The sequence below is a fragment of the Vicia villosa genome, linkage group LG2, assembly GCF_029867415.1.
Source record: "Vicia villosa cultivar HV-30 ecotype Madison, WI linkage group LG2, Vvil1.0, whole genome shotgun sequence".
NCBI lineage: Eukaryota > Viridiplantae > Streptophyta > Magnoliopsida > Fabales > Fabaceae > Vicia > Vicia villosa.
Genome location: NC_081181.1, coordinates 148,936,873 through 148,953,811, shown reverse-complemented (window position 1 = coordinate 148,953,811; position 16,939 = coordinate 148,936,873). Strand labels below are relative to the sequence as shown.

At 31.8% G+C, this 16,939-nt stretch overlaps 1 protein-coding gene across 2 annotated transcripts; it reads right to left on the bottom strand.

Annotated features, from left to right (window-relative positions):
* Positions 1-13,327: 13,327 nt before the first annotated feature.
* LOC131647015 (T-complex protein 1 subunit alpha-like) lies at positions 13,328-16,599 on the bottom strand. Of its 2 annotated transcripts, XM_058916929.1 has the most exons (8): positions 16,429-16,599; positions 16,283-16,349; positions 16,109-16,204; positions 15,931-16,017; positions 15,648-15,707; positions 15,437-15,487; positions 14,887-14,982; positions 13,328-13,529 (listed from the first exon to the last, which is right to left on the bottom strand). In XM_058916929.1, exons 2-8 carry the CDS (start codon positions 16,340-16,342, stop codon positions 13,518-13,520), a joined length of 462 nt encoding a protein of 153 aa, XP_058772912.1. In that variant the 5' UTR covers positions 16,343-16,349; positions 16,429-16,599; the 3' UTR covers positions 13,328-13,517. The 2 variants fall into 2 exon arrangements, with proteins under 2 accessions (XP_058772912.1, XP_058772911.1); XM_058916928.1 differs by lacking the exon at positions 13,328-13,529 and having other exon boundaries at positions 13,707-14,982.
* Positions 16,600-16,939: the final 340 nt, after the last annotated feature.

Below are 16,939 nucleotides of genomic sequence, written 5' to 3'. Positions count from 1 at the left end.
AATATCTCAGATAAGCAAGTGTAATCATTGATATTAAGACTGTTTGGTTAAAAAGAGGAATTTATTTGGATAAGTTTCACTATGTTGAAAAGTTCTAAAATAATCACAATTACTTTGAATTTAAAACTACCTTCACACCATATGATTCAATGTGTTAAACTTTTCAATAACACCAATGAAAGTGTAAAACAATCTAAATATGCAAGCATCATTAGCAGTCTTTGGTATGCCGACAATACCTATGTTATAGGAGTATTGTGCGGTTTTATAAGTAGATCTAATATAAATAATTGACATGGTATTGAGAAATTTATGAGATACATAAGATGGAGTCTTTTGTTGTCCTCGAGTAATAGGACAATGAAGTAATAGAAATTCTTAAGGAAATTTATACTCTATGTGGAATGGAGTACCTAGCCACATTAGTACTTTGCTAAATTCTTAAGGAAATTCTAAAGTCCTCTGGTGTAGCTTAGTTTTTAGTGTCTGATATATAATTTTTAGGGGGCTTAGATTATACTATCTAAAGTCCTCTATTTCACATATAGGGTACATGAGATTCTTCTGCTTGAATAGGTTTTGCTTAGATGGAAACCTATATCACAGAAGTTGGCAAGACAAAACCATCACCTTAGAAGGGGCACAACTTTCCCAAATCACAGGCAGAGTTTGGTACATCATTTATATTCTTCTCAAAGATAGGACCACTATGTTGGAATTGATAAATGGACGCCACAGAGAATGGTCCATTTAGCATGACTCCATATCCGCCTATCAATCTACACATTAAACTGAACCTCTTGGAAAGCCAAGAATTCAGCAACCAGAGGTTCTTCTTGAACGAAGAACCATCATCTCCATCTAAGGTCCCAAATTTGTCTTTAATCACACCTTTCTACCTCTCCCACAGTCCCATATGAAATCTGGGATATTTAATCTTAAGGAGAACACTACCTAACCAAAGGTCTCTCTAGAAGAAAGTTGAAGGTCCAGACTCAACTTTCTTAACCAAACTCAACTCAAACCAATTTAGAGAATTATTTTTCTTGAATTCAAGAGGAGACACTCCTCTATACTATGTGAAAAAGACGCAATGTCCCAAGAACCTACCCCGCATACCGAGAGGAGTAGGGCTGGTCATGGTTTGGTTTTGTCAAAAAAATTGAACCGAACCATTATTTAAAGGCATCCGAACCGAACTGAACCATTTTAATTTTTTTAGAACCGAACTGAACCAAAATTTTTGGTTTGGCATAACGGTTCGGAATTCCGAACCGTACCAAACTATTAGAAGACAATTTTTTCAAACCGAACGATTTGCTAAAGAACCGAACCGTTATACTTAGTTTTGAATTTTTTTTAATAAAAAATCTATTAAAATTTATTTTTAACTTTTTTTTATAAACTTCATAGTATTATACAAAATTTTTAACTTAAATTTTTTTTAATCTATATTCATAATCAAAATCCAAATTAATTCAAAATTCCAAAATTCATTAAAAAAATCACAAATTAGTCAACTTTTATAATATTTTGGGTTGTTTGGATAAACAACTTATAGCACAAGTGTTTATAAAAATAAGCGCTTATGAATAAGCTTGTATATATAAGCTATTTTTATAAAAAAAATAAAATAAATTTAAATGATATTATTATATGTGTTATAAGTTGTTCTCATAAGCTATCTTGAAGAACTTATAAAAATAAGTTTAAAAACAATTATTTTTCAGTGACAGATGAGAAACCAACCCTTACCCACTCAGGAACAACATCCTTCAAAGGCACAACCTGACTAAGTGTATAACTAATTGAATTAGGATAAGTTAAACTAATATTTAACACATTTAACATCCTTCATATGATGCTAATTGAATTGCCATCAGTGAAACAAATGTGGTTATACTGTGCAGGATATCCTAAAGATAATCCAATCTGACTCAAGTTGTTTACCACTGTAAGGGCTCCACTAAGTCGACAAATTGTGGCTACAATAATATAAAAAATGAGAGGATAGCATTACATAACATGGAAAACGAAGATGAGTGTTTGAAATTATTAGAAGTTAAAATTTTAAAACTAAAGTTTTAACGGTTCGGTTCGAATTAAATCCAAAGTGGTTAGTTGCTTATCGGTTTGGTTCTAGAACCATTAAAAAAATATAAGTTCGGTTCACTAACCATTAATAATGATTCAGTTAATTTAACTACAGTTCAATTCAGTTCGACAGTTCGATTAGGTTCGGCGGTTTTTTTTATCTGTCCTAGAGAGGAGATAGTAGATGCACCATAATGGTCAGAAACAATGTCAAACCAAAAACATATTTGAAACAAGACTGCGTAATGTCCGAAAAAAAACACTAACACAATTCAATCCAATAATCTCTTTTGTGGAAAAAAATATATATTTCAATAAGAAAACATGATATAATATGTCGCTAAGTTTCAAATCATCATCAATTAAAACTCTTGCTCTCTCACTCACCACTGTTTTTATTCTACCAAACATACAGTTAGACAAACCATTACATGACGATAAGTTCTTTTAAAAAAACCAATTGCGTGTGTATAGATGCTGCTTTTAAGTAAGTATTTTGTCGTTAGTGGAGAAATTCCACAACATATACGGAAACTACGGTGGTTAGTGTCAGACTTTGATTATATTAATGATGAAACAATATTAGCTGGCATAATTAAAACATAAACTGGATTAGTGTCATGCACACACACCCACGGAATAAGGAAAAGGAGAGAGAGTGTGTGTTTCAATTTTCTATGAATGATGACCACATGCAACACTTTAAGGTTTAGGTCCACTTTCTCTATGCATGACACGTGCCACTTCCCCCGCTTCTTACGGGTCTACTTATTCATGTGGACTCATACTTTGGACTCTAGTTATGTCATGACTCGTGTGAGATTTAAACTTCAAATTTTCTTAGTCTCGTTTTACAAATTATTCACAAATCCTCAAAATCAACCTAGGTTTTACCTTTAAGTGGTGTAGTGTTAAGTTAAGGAATCTCAAGGAACAAAAACATGGGTTAGCAATGGGTAAGGTTAAATGTTTCGTAAGAAGGGGCACTCCACATGCACCATACTTTGATACATTAATCGGGAGCTGAAATCCTTAAAGAGGAGTGGAAGAAATCTCGAATTTATTTTATTTGAAAATCGCGATTAACATGACATCAAACATTGGTTGCAATGCTAGTTAATAAGGCTTATGAAAGTAAAGATAATATTAGAAAATACCTGCAAGAAACGTTGACGACAAAAAACGTACAAAACATGACCTGACTCTCCTATCACTTTTTAACAAGGAATTCAAGTGTTTTAATTCATTCTCAAGCAAATTAAATGGTCAAAATTTCTTTTCAATCTCATAAGCAAGATTAAGAAGAAAAAAAATTATGTTTACCACCGATTTATTGAAATCAACCAACTCTCTTTTAAACATATTATTGAATAAATTACTACCAAATTTCATAGAGAAAATTAGACTTCATCCGAAAAAAAAAAAATCAAATATCACATTAAAGATATAAAAATAAAATGGGTTAAGTATATTTTCTATCTATAAATATTTATAATTTTATATTTAAAAAATGACATATTTTAGTTCCTATAAAATTTTTATGCATACAGTTTTAGTGTTGCTATTTTTTAAAATTTTAAAAACTGTTTAATTATCTTTAAACTTTTAAATTTTTGCATAATTTTTTTCGTACGTATTATGATACTATAAAATATTTCTTTACCAAATTATAGAATTTTTTAAAATTGAGAAGAATTAAATATATATTTTTTAAATTTCAAAAGATAATGATAAAAATAATGCAAATCACGACTTAGAAATTAAATTTTAAGTTAATTTTTTTTCGAGGAACTTTTTATAACATTCTAAACATGTCTGTAAAATAATAATTCAAAAATACACATCGGTTTAACAGTAGGGACTAAAACTACGTACATAATAATTTTGTGGGGAAAAAACATATCATTTTTTTAATAGGGACCAAAAAGTTCTTATTCACTTGCAACTGCAAATTCCAAAAAGTTCATGTTTTTTATTAATCATATCTAAATCCTCTAGCTGGCAAAAAGTTTGACCAAGTATAATCTGCTTCATCATCATCATCATTAGAATTGATGGTAACTGACATTTTCACCTTTCTTCTTCTTGGTCTCTTCTTCCTGAGAGCTCTCCAAGATCTCAAAGGTTCGATAGCATGGTCTCTTTCAACGACTTGGACCTCTACATCCATATCAACTTTTGTTCTCTCAACATTGGATGAAATACTCAATTTTTGTTTTAGTTCTTTCATAACTTGGACCTCTTCTTTGATTTCTTTGGATAAAGTTTCAGCAGAGCTACTCATTTTGATTCTTCCTCTTCTCTGATTTCTCTGGATGAAGTTCTTTCACTTGTATATTGATTCTTCTGATTTTTCCTCTTCTCTAGTCTTTGGAAGTCTAAAAGGCAAAAGATTCCACACATGTCAAGTACTAGTAATTCCTTCTAATTATTGCTTCTTTAATTCTCCACATTTTCTTATCTTGGAAGTTGGAAAGATCTTCTGATTGACTGGCTAACTTGAGATGTTGAATGATTACATCTATTTTTCTTTTCAAATTTCTTTGTCCCTTCTTTTATATTCCTTCCACTCATTCTTACGCATAATTATGTGTACATTGTAGGTTCATAATGAATTGTGTCATTGATGTTATTCTTATTTTTGTTAATTTTGTTCTTCTTGTTCTTGTTCTCCATTACTGTTCGTATTGTTGTGGTTCTCCATCTAGTTATAAAAATAATAAAAATGTTGATGCTGGAAATCGAACCCACGTGCAGATAACTTTACCCCTCGACATTTTAATAACTGAGGTGATAAGAGGTAGCTTTTCATGACGACCTACGTTACCTCGCTTCCGTATCTGACGTCAAACGCATTTCGCGTCCGACGTTAGATGTGTTTTTTGTAGTAGTGTCAACTAACTTCTTACATACTTTAACATGTTGTTTACTGGTGTTTTTAGTCAATCAAATCACAAATTTTAGTTCACTTACAGGATTAAACTCGAAAAATCCTAAAGTTAATTTATGCAAATCAATTTAAAGAAATGTGTTTGTGATCGAGTTTGAGTGTTTGAATATAGAAGAATTAGGTATAAAATCCAATAAAAATTCCACAAGGTTTGCTCCATAGGACAAAATAAACAAAGAACATAAATAAAAGTAAAATAAATTGAATGTTTGGATTAAGGAATTATAAAAGAATGGATGAAGATTCATACATGTTCCTTACAAACTATTTTCTTTCAGTTAATTGGATACTCGAGTTCTATAGAGAGTACTAATAAAATTTCTAAACCTTGATTACATCAATGAAATTGACTTATATACTAACTACATCAATAACCGTCGATAACAGTTACTTCCCTAAGACTCGACACATCTACTATTACGTGGACTTTTTTTCTCTTCTTTTCTTCCACACGTCCTTGGCCTTAGAAAATGCCACAAAACCGCTTTCCAAGTTGATAACTACTCTTAAATATCTTAACTGTATATGTTATAAACATCTTCGAGTTTTCTAACTACCTTTGTCGAATACGCAAAGTCATTGCAAACCTTTTCGAAATTTTGGACATGTTTTGAAGAGAGGGTGATCCTAATCTTGTGGATCTGTTCCTGGGACTCCTCCAAACAAAAATTAGTGGATCTCCAAATCCCATAATCCCTGAACTCAATGATATACTAAGTCTCACAATACTTGGTAAATGAGTCGAACTCACCGCCTTAGTCGAAATAATCAATACGTCGAAGTTATAACCTGGTCGTCTTGTACTTAGCATTTTCACATTATTATACAACATTTTCACGTTGACAATGCTAAAATGTAATTCCCAGGCTAACTTATGCATCTTCTTTAAGAGAAAGGAATAAAAATAGGTATCGAGTTCAAAACTGAATTCAACACGATAACTCTACCTTTGAGATTCATAAATTTATTCCTCTAAGACGCCATCTTAGTGGAAACAATCTTGACTAAAGGGTCTTGTGTCCTTTCCTTCCTCAGATTAGAACCACATAGAATGGAAAAAGCCTTCAGCCAAGTCAATAAACTCTCTCACCATATTAACCCTAAAGATACAACTCTTAGAGAAATTAACCTTCAGGCCATAAGCAAGCTCGAAACTCATAAGAATCGCCTTAATGTAAAAAAATTATCCACCGACGGAATCCCAACCGAAATGGTATAATCGGCATACTAGAGGTGACACACCTCTAAACCATCCAAACCAACCTTATACCTCATAAAAGCTCTAAATGAAATTGGCTTCTTCAAAGAAGCACTAAGAAACCCCCCCCCCCCCCCCCCCCCCCCCTCCACCACTAAAAGAAAGAGAAAAGACGTTAAGGGGTCCCCTTGCTTAAGGCTCCTTTCGAAACTAAAGGCTATTCAAGATGACACAAGCTCTAATTCAAGCCCTCCACCTCACATCAAACTAACCTACACAAAACTTAGTCCAAAATCTTTCAACTACGTGAATCGTAAGCTTTCTCCAAATTCACTTTAAGCACTAATCACTCCTTTTTAGAGACCGTAGCCAAGTCTACCACTTCATCCAAAGCAACCACTCCATCCACCAATTGTCCACCCTCAACGAAAGTTGATTTCTCCAAAGAAATGAGAGAATCCATGACGCATACCAATCTAACCGCCAAAACTTTAATCACCAACTTACAAAAGGAACCACGGAGAGAGATATTCCTAAAATTTTCTAACTTCAACCGAGAATCCTCCTTCGAAATAAGAGCAACAAAAAAGGACGTCAAACTTGTTCGGAAGAGTCACGTTCTCAAAAAATTTATCAAACATCCCATAAACCTCCACACTAAGATAACATACATCTATAAATTTGATCCACATTAAGATCTCACCATCCCCCAAGTTAAACATAAGCTTTGATATAAGCATATAGCGCAGACAATGAACAGGGTCATTTGATTAGGCAATTCGACAAAGTGTAACAAAACATTTGTAATTCCCTAACTTTCATATAATATTATATTTTAAGGTAGTTTAACTTGCTACGCGAACTTTATTCCCTAGACGCTTGCCCTTATTATGTGTGTATAAGCCAATATAACCCATTAAAATCCAACCAATAATAAGTAACTATTAGATTATTAATTTCCAATATAAAAACTTGATATACAACGGGGGAATCCAAGATAAACCCGTCCTTGATCATTAATAGGAGCAACTAATTATTTGTTGGTTAGGTTTGGTGCATAATGGATGAAGAAAGAAAGAGAGATAACAGAGTGTAATTAGGTTGGTAGTGGTAGAGAACACACAGGTTGACCGCATAATCCAGATCAGAAAGTTGCTGTTGGAGAGAGAGCTGCCACTGCCAGACAGAAATCACAAAAAGACAGTTGAAAGCGCCGGAGAGTTAGCTGAATTCTGAAAACTCAAAATTAGCGATAATATTATCATATTATCATATTTAATCACAACTCAGAACTGCTAACAACTTGATGGATCCCATGCGTGCGTGTGCAAATACTAAAACCCATGCATGCCAAGATGCTCTTTGTCGGTCTCTCTCCTTTCACTTTTCTGTTACATCTAATGCATTATTTAACCACATTCATGGTGGACCCCCTATCCACTCCTTCTCCTCCTCCTCCTCCCTCTTTTCTCTTTATGTGTGAGTGTGTTTGTCAGATTCTTTGACGCGTGCTTACCTCAAATCCAAGTTTTATCTTCAAAGCATTTCTTAATTAGGGTGACAAATGACAATTATCATGTGAACTTATTCCACCTAATCTGTCACCTTTTGTAGGAATTTGGATTTTCCATAGTAATGGGGTTTCGCATTCACGCATTGCATTTGGGATATCCGTAATAGTTTGAAGGCTTAAAAATTGAAACAAAAAATAAAATTATTTTATGATATAATTCAAAATACTTTGAATCAAATGGTCACAGACTTACGAGATGTTGGGGTTTTAAAAGAAATCACGGTAGCAACGCACATCTTTTAAAAGCTACATTTAGTTGCTTCTATAAATCACGGGAGAAATGAGTGGGGACGTGCGGTAACGGCAACGCATCTAGTTTTTAAACAGAGGCTTAGTTTGCCAGTTTGGAGGAAAGTGGAAATTAAGATTTTGAAAAATTATTTTGAAAAAAATATAAAGAAATTTTTAATATTTTTTAAGAAAAAATTATATATATATATATATATATATATATATATATATATATATATATATATATATATATATATATATATATATATATATATATAAATATATAAAATTAATTTTCGAAATACTATAACAAGAAAAATTATATTCGAACAATTTATTTAAACCCTCCCAAACCTTTATTAAATATAAATTTAGAGTTTTCGCAAATTAGAGGGTTTTTTGTGTTATGAATAAAAATAAACCCTCTAAAACTCTCCCAATTAAAAAAAAATTATTCTTTTCACTCAATCTTTTTCTTTTTTTCAAAGTAATCTCATCTCTTCCCTTCCAGACCCTTAAACAAAGCTTAGGGGTGACAATTGGTAGGGTCATTACAAGAAACATATTGTCCAGTGACGTGATTTTGTCAGATGAATTTTACAACGCTAGAAAGGACCTTTGCGACATGATTTACATGCCGGTACCTATTTAAAATATTAAAATAATGAACAACAACTTTTAAAAGAATGAATTTAATCATATTCTTTTTTCCATATCTCTAAAAATTATGTCCAACATAGCAAAACCAAACATATTTATAATCATCATCATTTTATTAAGGAGATAGTTGAAGATAAGGAGATCACCTTGAGCATGTTCGAATGAACAAACAATTGGTTGGTATATTCACAAAAGTTCTTGATGTTATCCAATTCAAAAATCTTTAATCAGCTTTAGGCCTTTGTATTATCAGCTTATAGAAATTATTCCAAGTATGGTTGGTTTCTCTTAGGCTCTGGGATCTTTATTGCCCGACACATATCAGGAGTGATGTCATTTGTATCTTTCATCCTAATAAGAAAACGTTACTTTATTTAAATATATAAAAATCCACATTTTTTAGTTTTCACTTCTGCGCCTCAAACCTATCTCTGGCCCTTTGGCTTCATCTGCAAATTTGTTGAATCTATCTAAAAGCATTGTAGGTGCAAGGGGAGGGATGGAAAATTATGGTAATGAAACAAAAGACATCAAACAAGAAAAGCTATGAAAATCATGTTACTATTATGAATACTCATGGAGTTCGAATGAACGACATATCGATTAGAGGAAATGATGATGGAAATTTATGAGGTGTTTCTTATCTCTCCAAGCCAAAGGAATTGAAACATAAGACTCCAAATAATATTGATTGTATTTCTTTTTCCATGTCCGACCTAAGCACTGAACCGCTTGGAATTATTGAAGCAAAGTAACCTGAAGCGACTCTCAGTCCTCCATCAATTGGTGTTAACACTGAAAGCTCTCTAATTGAAGATCCCCATAAATTTGTTTAAGGCAATCCCTTCTAAGCTAATGTCACTAGTGACACCATTGTTGTAATTAATAAGAATCAATGTTTATTTGAACAAATTGAGGCAAGAAATTATGTTGTATATGAGCTTGATAACTTGGTTCAGACAATAAAGGCTTTTAATGAATATGATAATCCACCTAGTGAAAATGAGATTGATGATATTCATGTTGTTGAGGTACCCCCTACTAAAACTACTATGAATAACCCCATGCATGATGCCCCCTCACTCTAATCCTAAATAATCAAGTCAAGATGTCAATGAAAATTTCAGGAAAGATTTCACAGGTAATTTGAATAAGGAAGTTAGTCAAGTTGCCAATAAGGATGTCCGTCAATATATCAAAAAAGATGTTGAGGAGGATGTAAGTGAAGGTGTAAATAATGATGCCAATGAGGTTGTCAATGATGATGTTACTCATGAAGTTTCTTTTGTTATAAAATTCCCCAGAAAGCAAACGTGTTTGAAGAAGAAGGCTCATTATCTTCTTTATTAGGTTATAAGAAGAAATGAAAGAAGACTACCACTGATAGAAAAATATTGTGGATCAGAAGAAGATGAGAAATATATCGGAGAAGAAGAGTGTTAAAAATAAGAAAAAAGGTATTGAAAAGAATAGAAAGGGCGTTGAGAAGGGGAAGAAAAATCCTGATAATAACAAGCCTGTAAGACGATTCCTAACATCACAAAACACAATGTTGAGAAACATGTCACTAACATTTAGCATTACATTGAAGATGGTGAGGATATTGAGTAGCAGGCTACAAAGTGTATTAAATCCGTGAAAATTTCTATTGGTGGAAAGAAGCTTCCCAAGAACATTTCATCAGTCCCTCTTGATAATATTTACTTCTATTTTGAAGAAAGTGTAGTCTAGTGGAAATTTGTCTATCATAAGAGATTAGAACCCTAAAGAGAGATATCTATTGATACTCAACTATTGAAGACTGTTATTGATATTGGACCCTATTATCCTAAGTTTATAAAATAATTTATTGTTAATGTTCATAATGAGTTTAATAATGATGGAAGTCGAGAATATAGGAATGCTCATGTTAGAGGATATTGTTTTATATTGATCTCTCCTACAATTATCAATGAATACCTCGGTGTAGGGCGAATCTAGAAAGTTACAAAACTGGGGGTCAATTTAAAAAAAATAGTTTTTCGATTACAAAATATAAATAAAAGATAAAAATATATTACATAAGTATTTAATTGTAATAATTAAATAGTTTATATATATTGATATTATATATTTTTTTATTAGTGGAAATTTATTGAATGAAAAAGGAAGAGAAAAAAGGAAGGATGAGGGGACATAAAACCTAACCCATCAAAAAAATGATAGTGGGACATGCTCAACCTATCTCTCAAAAAAATTTAAAAGCACAAATAAGAAGTGAATCATACCAAATGTCATAATCAACCAAAATATCTGCATGGGCTAATCTATCTGCACATACATTTTTCTCTCTGAAAATGTGAGATTTCTTGAATCTAAAGAATTGTAGACTGTGTAATGTATTCTTCTATTTAATTAAAAAAATGGCTGGGTAATAAAATGCACGAATGACCATCATTGAGTTAGTTTCAAGATAAAAGAATTCTCCAATTCGGCTTGTTAGTATATTTGATAGCAAACATGATTCCATACAATTCGTCTTGAAAAGAGGTGCAAACTCCAATATTAGCTTAGAAAGCTCCCAAGAATGTTCCTAACTTATCCCTAAATATGCCACCATAAGTTGATATCCAATGATTTCTTCTTGAAGTTCCATCCTTGTTGCACTTAATCCAATTATGACTAGGAAAACACCAATTAACTTATATGATTCTAGGTACGGAATGAGGTCGACATTTGATGTCAAACTATTCAATAATCATAACCTTGTGAATCTAATAATACATGTGCCCCTTGAAATATGTAGATTCCATATAGACTAATAGTTTAACATGAATAATATCTCTATTAAAGTCAATTTTATCATTTTGAAACCTAATGTCACTTCTTGCATGTCAAGTTTTCCAAAGAATTATTATGATGAGAATCATGACCAAATCCTAAATTTGAGAGCTCCAACATCTATTAGCAAGTATGAATAAGCTTTCTTGAATATTCCTACCAATGCTCATTCCAAATAATCTCTCCATCAAATGCTTGAAAACTAAAGTGTGCATGCATCTAAGAAATAAGTGATTTGTAGTTTCTACCTCATGATTGCAGAGATAGCACCACGAAATCGCACACATTCCCCTTTAAGTTAGGTTATATTCTATTTCAATAACATGATGCATTATTTTCCAAGTCATTAATGATTTAGCAGGTTGTATGCAGGGATGCCAAATGATTTTTTGTCCAAGAAGGCTCAATGTGATCTCTCTTATAGAAATTTGGGCATCTTTAAAAGATAGATCACCATTTGTAGATCATGTACAAATGAGTTTATCAACAGTTGTATTATCAACTAACAAGTTATTATTCAAAATGTCTTCAACAATTTGAGGAGTCAAAATAGATAAAGCCATGAGGAGTGTTCCAATTGATGTCTTGGTTAATTAAATAGATGTTAGCTGATTGCATAAATTGAATATCCATTGGTAATACTAGGTGTAATTATTTAATTTTGTGTCCAAACCAACTATCAATCCATAAATCAATGTTTTTCCCATTAATAACATGCAATCTACTATGTTCCTCCAAAAAATAAAATGAATGTTTAATGTCAGGCCATATTAAAGAAGAAATAAGATGCATAATTGGTTTTTGTGCTTGGAGTATCTACTAATAAGTATAGAAGACAATTGATTATTCATAGTCAACAACTTCCAACAACAGATAAATAGTCAATTTGGTTTATTGTCTTAATATCTCTCAAACCAATACTTCCTTTAGAAAAAAGAGAGAAAATAACCTTGCAAGATGTAATAATCAGCTTTCTACTATCTACGATACATGCCCGCACAAAATTTATAATACAAGATTCTAGTTTGTTAAGAAGATTGATTGACCATTCATAAATCCTAAGACTCTATAGAAGCATGCCTTATATGATTGACTAGACAATTGAAGATGATGAGTTCTGGGTATGTTTTTAAATATAGGAACTCCAAGATAATTAAATGGTGTCTGTCCCAAAGTGAATATAAGTGTGTGTGTGTGTGTGTGTGTATATATATATATATATATATATATATATATATATATATATATATATATATATAACCTCACCATATATCTAGAAATACCTCCACCATAAAGCTTACATATAGTTGGACTGATGTGTTCACTATTAGAACACTAGTGCAGAAAGTACTTTTTACATCGGGCGAAAAATACTTTTTACATCGGGCCAGGGCCCGATGTAAAGCCAGGCGATGTAATAAATCAAAGATATTTTACATCGGGCCCCAGCCCGATGTGAAAAATACACCTATCACATCGGTTGACAACAACGTCTGATGTGAAAAAAAACAATTTTATATTATTAAAAATAAATGATGGTTTTAACGTCGATTGCGTATAAGGACCGATGTAATATGTTCATATTACATCGGTGGCCAGGCTGGCCCGATGTAATATGTGTCTTTTAACAACAGTGGTTTGCTTGGACCGATGTAATATGTTGGTTATATTTTTTAAAAAAAAATAGACTATTCGCATTGATTCCTTGTAATTTTTTTTTTGGTATCTAATTTTTCATTATTTTCCAGCATCAAAGACAAGATTTAGGTCGCTATTTTTTATATTTTTCCAACATCACAAAGACCACATTTAGGTCGCTATTTTCATATTTTTCTAACCAACATGTTAATATGCATATATATACTCTTCAAAATGAAGAATTGATTTACAAAATTAGTACTATACTATTTAACCATGTCCCATCTACTAAAATTTAACAATTGACTTCATCAATATTCACAGCTCTTTCTTTAGTTTTGGATCAAGGTCTCCTATTCATTTATCTGCAAATATTATAAATAAATAAAAAATTAGATACAGAAATAAGATATAAATTGCACATAAAAGTAACATTGTCAGCTTTAAATTTTTTAATATTAACAAAAATTCAGCATAAACAAACATTAAATTAGAAACTTAAATATACCTCAAATGATAAATGTGTAAATTAGGAGGAAAATGTGCAATCATATTATAAACTATATTCATGTATCAAATCTTTTATAGATGGAATAAGTGTTTAGTGCTTAAAGTGCCATATAAAAGACATAACCTACGGGAATGGAAAATACTTTAAATCATCTACTTCCATGCCTCATGTTATGAAATACTCCATTATATCATGATTTCATTTAATAATCAGTGGAATATCGTCACGTAAAGTTGCTTACAAATTTGACAGTCACCAATCACCATAATGCCTACATTTAAGGATCACATTGAAACTTCATCCATTATAAAGCACTGAATATAATAAATGTAAATTTCACAACTGAATATAATACAGACTGCCTAGAATCAAATATAAAGCTAACAACCCTTTATCCACCAAAATGTTTCAATCAAGCAATGACATTATCTTGGTGACATTCAATCTAGAATTAGAACTACTAATTGTCAATGAAGCACTCAAACTGAAAATGCTTCTGTATCATCCTAACACTGACGTCGTTGGGATTGATTTTTAAAACTTCTAGAATCAATCAAGAATAAAGCAATTGTTCCACAATTTCACATCACACCAATCATACTTTGTTAGGAGACCAGAGAACGCTCAAGGAGCATTGACATCATTGGGATTTATTTCTGAAATTTCTAGAGTCAAGAATAAAGCATTTGTTCCACAGTTTCATGTGACACCGTTATATTGTGTTGGGACACTAGAGGACGCCCAAGGAGTAGGAGAAATATTATTTTGGGGAGACTTTTGGAGAGACCACTCTACGGCTCTAAATCAATCATTCTATAAAATTATTCTTTTCTTATGATTTTTTCTACTACTCAGAAAGTTGCTGATTGAAACAAATCACCATTTACACATTCAACTCATAACAACAGAGTAGAACCATGATGTATCAATGAAATATTTTTGAACTCCCTACCTCTCAAGCAGAAAGTAGAAAGCCTGAGAAAATTACATCATTATTATAATTGAGATGAGGAAAAGTATATGCTATAGATAGCTCATTCAATATGAAGTTTCACCTAATATTTGCATAGATGAGCCAGAATGATGTATAAAAGTATTAGAAGTGAACAAACTAGTATTTGCAAAATATGGTTCATTTACATCAATTTAAACTTTTAAAGTGATTCAAACACCCAATATTCAATATAAAGTCAAGACAAATACAAACTTACCAAATTTTCAAAGTAGTCACTGTCACCAGATATCAGCTTTGAGGACATGCTGGTCTTGGCACAATTAACTAGTGAATCTTTTCCGAGCTTTTCAACCTACAAGTGAATAGAACAATCTGACTAAGCAACACATAAAAAGTATACAACAGTTTCTAAATGCACTAATTTTTCAGACAAGGGTCATAAAGTAAGAACAACTAAAACATTGAATGTTTCTTGAGAAAAAGGACCCAGGGACATGAAATCGGGAAATAGAAAACATATCAAAACAGTATTACAATATTCTTGGTGGCAGCAAATATGAATAAAAATATATCTACACTCAGAATGTGTGGAAATACAACATACAGTAGCTCTAGATAGCAATGACCCCATAAAATAGGACATAGAAATAATTGTTAAGTAACATCTCGGGCTTTCAAATATGGTAACAATAACATCTATGGATCATCTACGAAGAGTTAGAAAAAAGAACAACATACAAATCCTAATTTCTGACTAGCCTAACACATGTATACATAAAAAAAAAGGTTTACTTAAGAAATCTTACCTTGACAGCCAGCTTTTCATCTATGTATTTACAAGCCTCTCGCATAGCAAGCTATCCAGAGTAATCAACACAGAAAGAGGTTATAAAATATCCTTGTAGAAAATCCCAATTCATGCACCAGAATATTGTAAAACAAAATGCATCCATAAAGCCGGGCAATAGATACATTAACTATAATAGAAAACAAACAAAAAAATTAAAAAAAACTTACCCTATAGCCACTGATAATTGAGGTTGGATGAATCTTATTCCTAACAAGATCATTTGCTCTCTACAAACAAAATAACAAATTATATATGAGATTTATATATATATATATATATATATATATATATATATATATATATATATATATATATATATATATATATATATATATATATATATATATATATATATATATATATATATATATATATATATATATATATATATATATATATATATATATATATATAAAGTGGTAAAATAAAGAGAGAGGAAAGGAAACATACTTTAAGAAGCCTTGCAGCTACAATGACGACGGAAGTAGTACCATCTCCAACTTCTCTATCCTGAAGTTCAGCAAGCTCAACCAAAACCTAAAAAAGAAAAAAAAAGAAAAAACAGAAACTGAATGAATAAATCAACAAATTAATCAATATCGCAATGAAGTATTGAAACTGGGTTAACCTTAGCAGCAGGATGTTCAACTTCGAGCATCTTGAGTATGGTAGGAAAGTGAAAAATGAAAGGAATATGAATGTGAAGAAGATGAGAATCACGGATCTGAAAGGAATAAACAGAAACAAAGTGAAAAATGAACGAAACTGAATGTGAAGAAGATGAGAATCACGGATCTTATACCTTGTCGACATACCGACGGGACCTAATGAGGTTTTGACGATGTTTGCAATGGCTTGGCATGCTACAACTGGATTCGTTCATTCACGTGTTAGAAAAACGGTTGTTATCGGAGAACGAGAATGCGAGAGAGAGGAGAGAGATCTTACCGTTTTGGGTGCGAACATCTTGGCCGGATTGTCGTTCGCCGGAGATGCCAGGGGTTTGATTAACAAGCGCCATTGCGAAGTGTTTGTGTGGGTCTAGGGCTTTCCACTGATTCACTCTGCTAGTATACTCTCTACAAATTAAGGGTTTTGTTTTTCAACCTTACTACCTTACTTTCCCATCGGTTGGTGCCTAGGCCCGATGTAACGACCATTTATAACAAAATTTCATTTATTTACAATTGTGCCCCCGTGTGTTTTTTTTCATTTTATTTACAATTTTGCCACCGTAAATTTGTTTTCTTCATTTTATTTACAATACTGCCATTGTGTTATACATTTTTCCTTTTTTCATATGTTTTTCATATCATTAGAAATAAATGTCTGATGTAAAATGTTTTGACAAATATTTCTCACATCATATATTTTTATACCTGATGTAAAATCTATTAAGCAAATGTCATATTTTTAGTAGTGGAAGAACTACTTTTATGAAAATAATTTCACCTTACAT

Excerpts from the sequence above, each read along its gene's own strand:
- LOC131647015 (XM_058916928.1), bottom strand. The coding sequence starts at position 16,342 with ATGCCAAGCCATTGCAAACATCGTCAAAACCTCATTAGGTCCCGTCGG. Across the intron at positions 15,488-15,647 it reads CAATTATCAGTGGCTATAGG|CTTGCTATGCGAGAGGCTTG; the intron begins GTAAGTTTTTTT and ends TACTCTGGATAG. Across the intron at positions 14,983-15,436 it reads ATGAAAAGCTGGCTGTCAAG|GTTGAAAAGCTCGGAAAAGA; the intron begins GTAAGATTTCTT and ends ATTCACTTGTAG.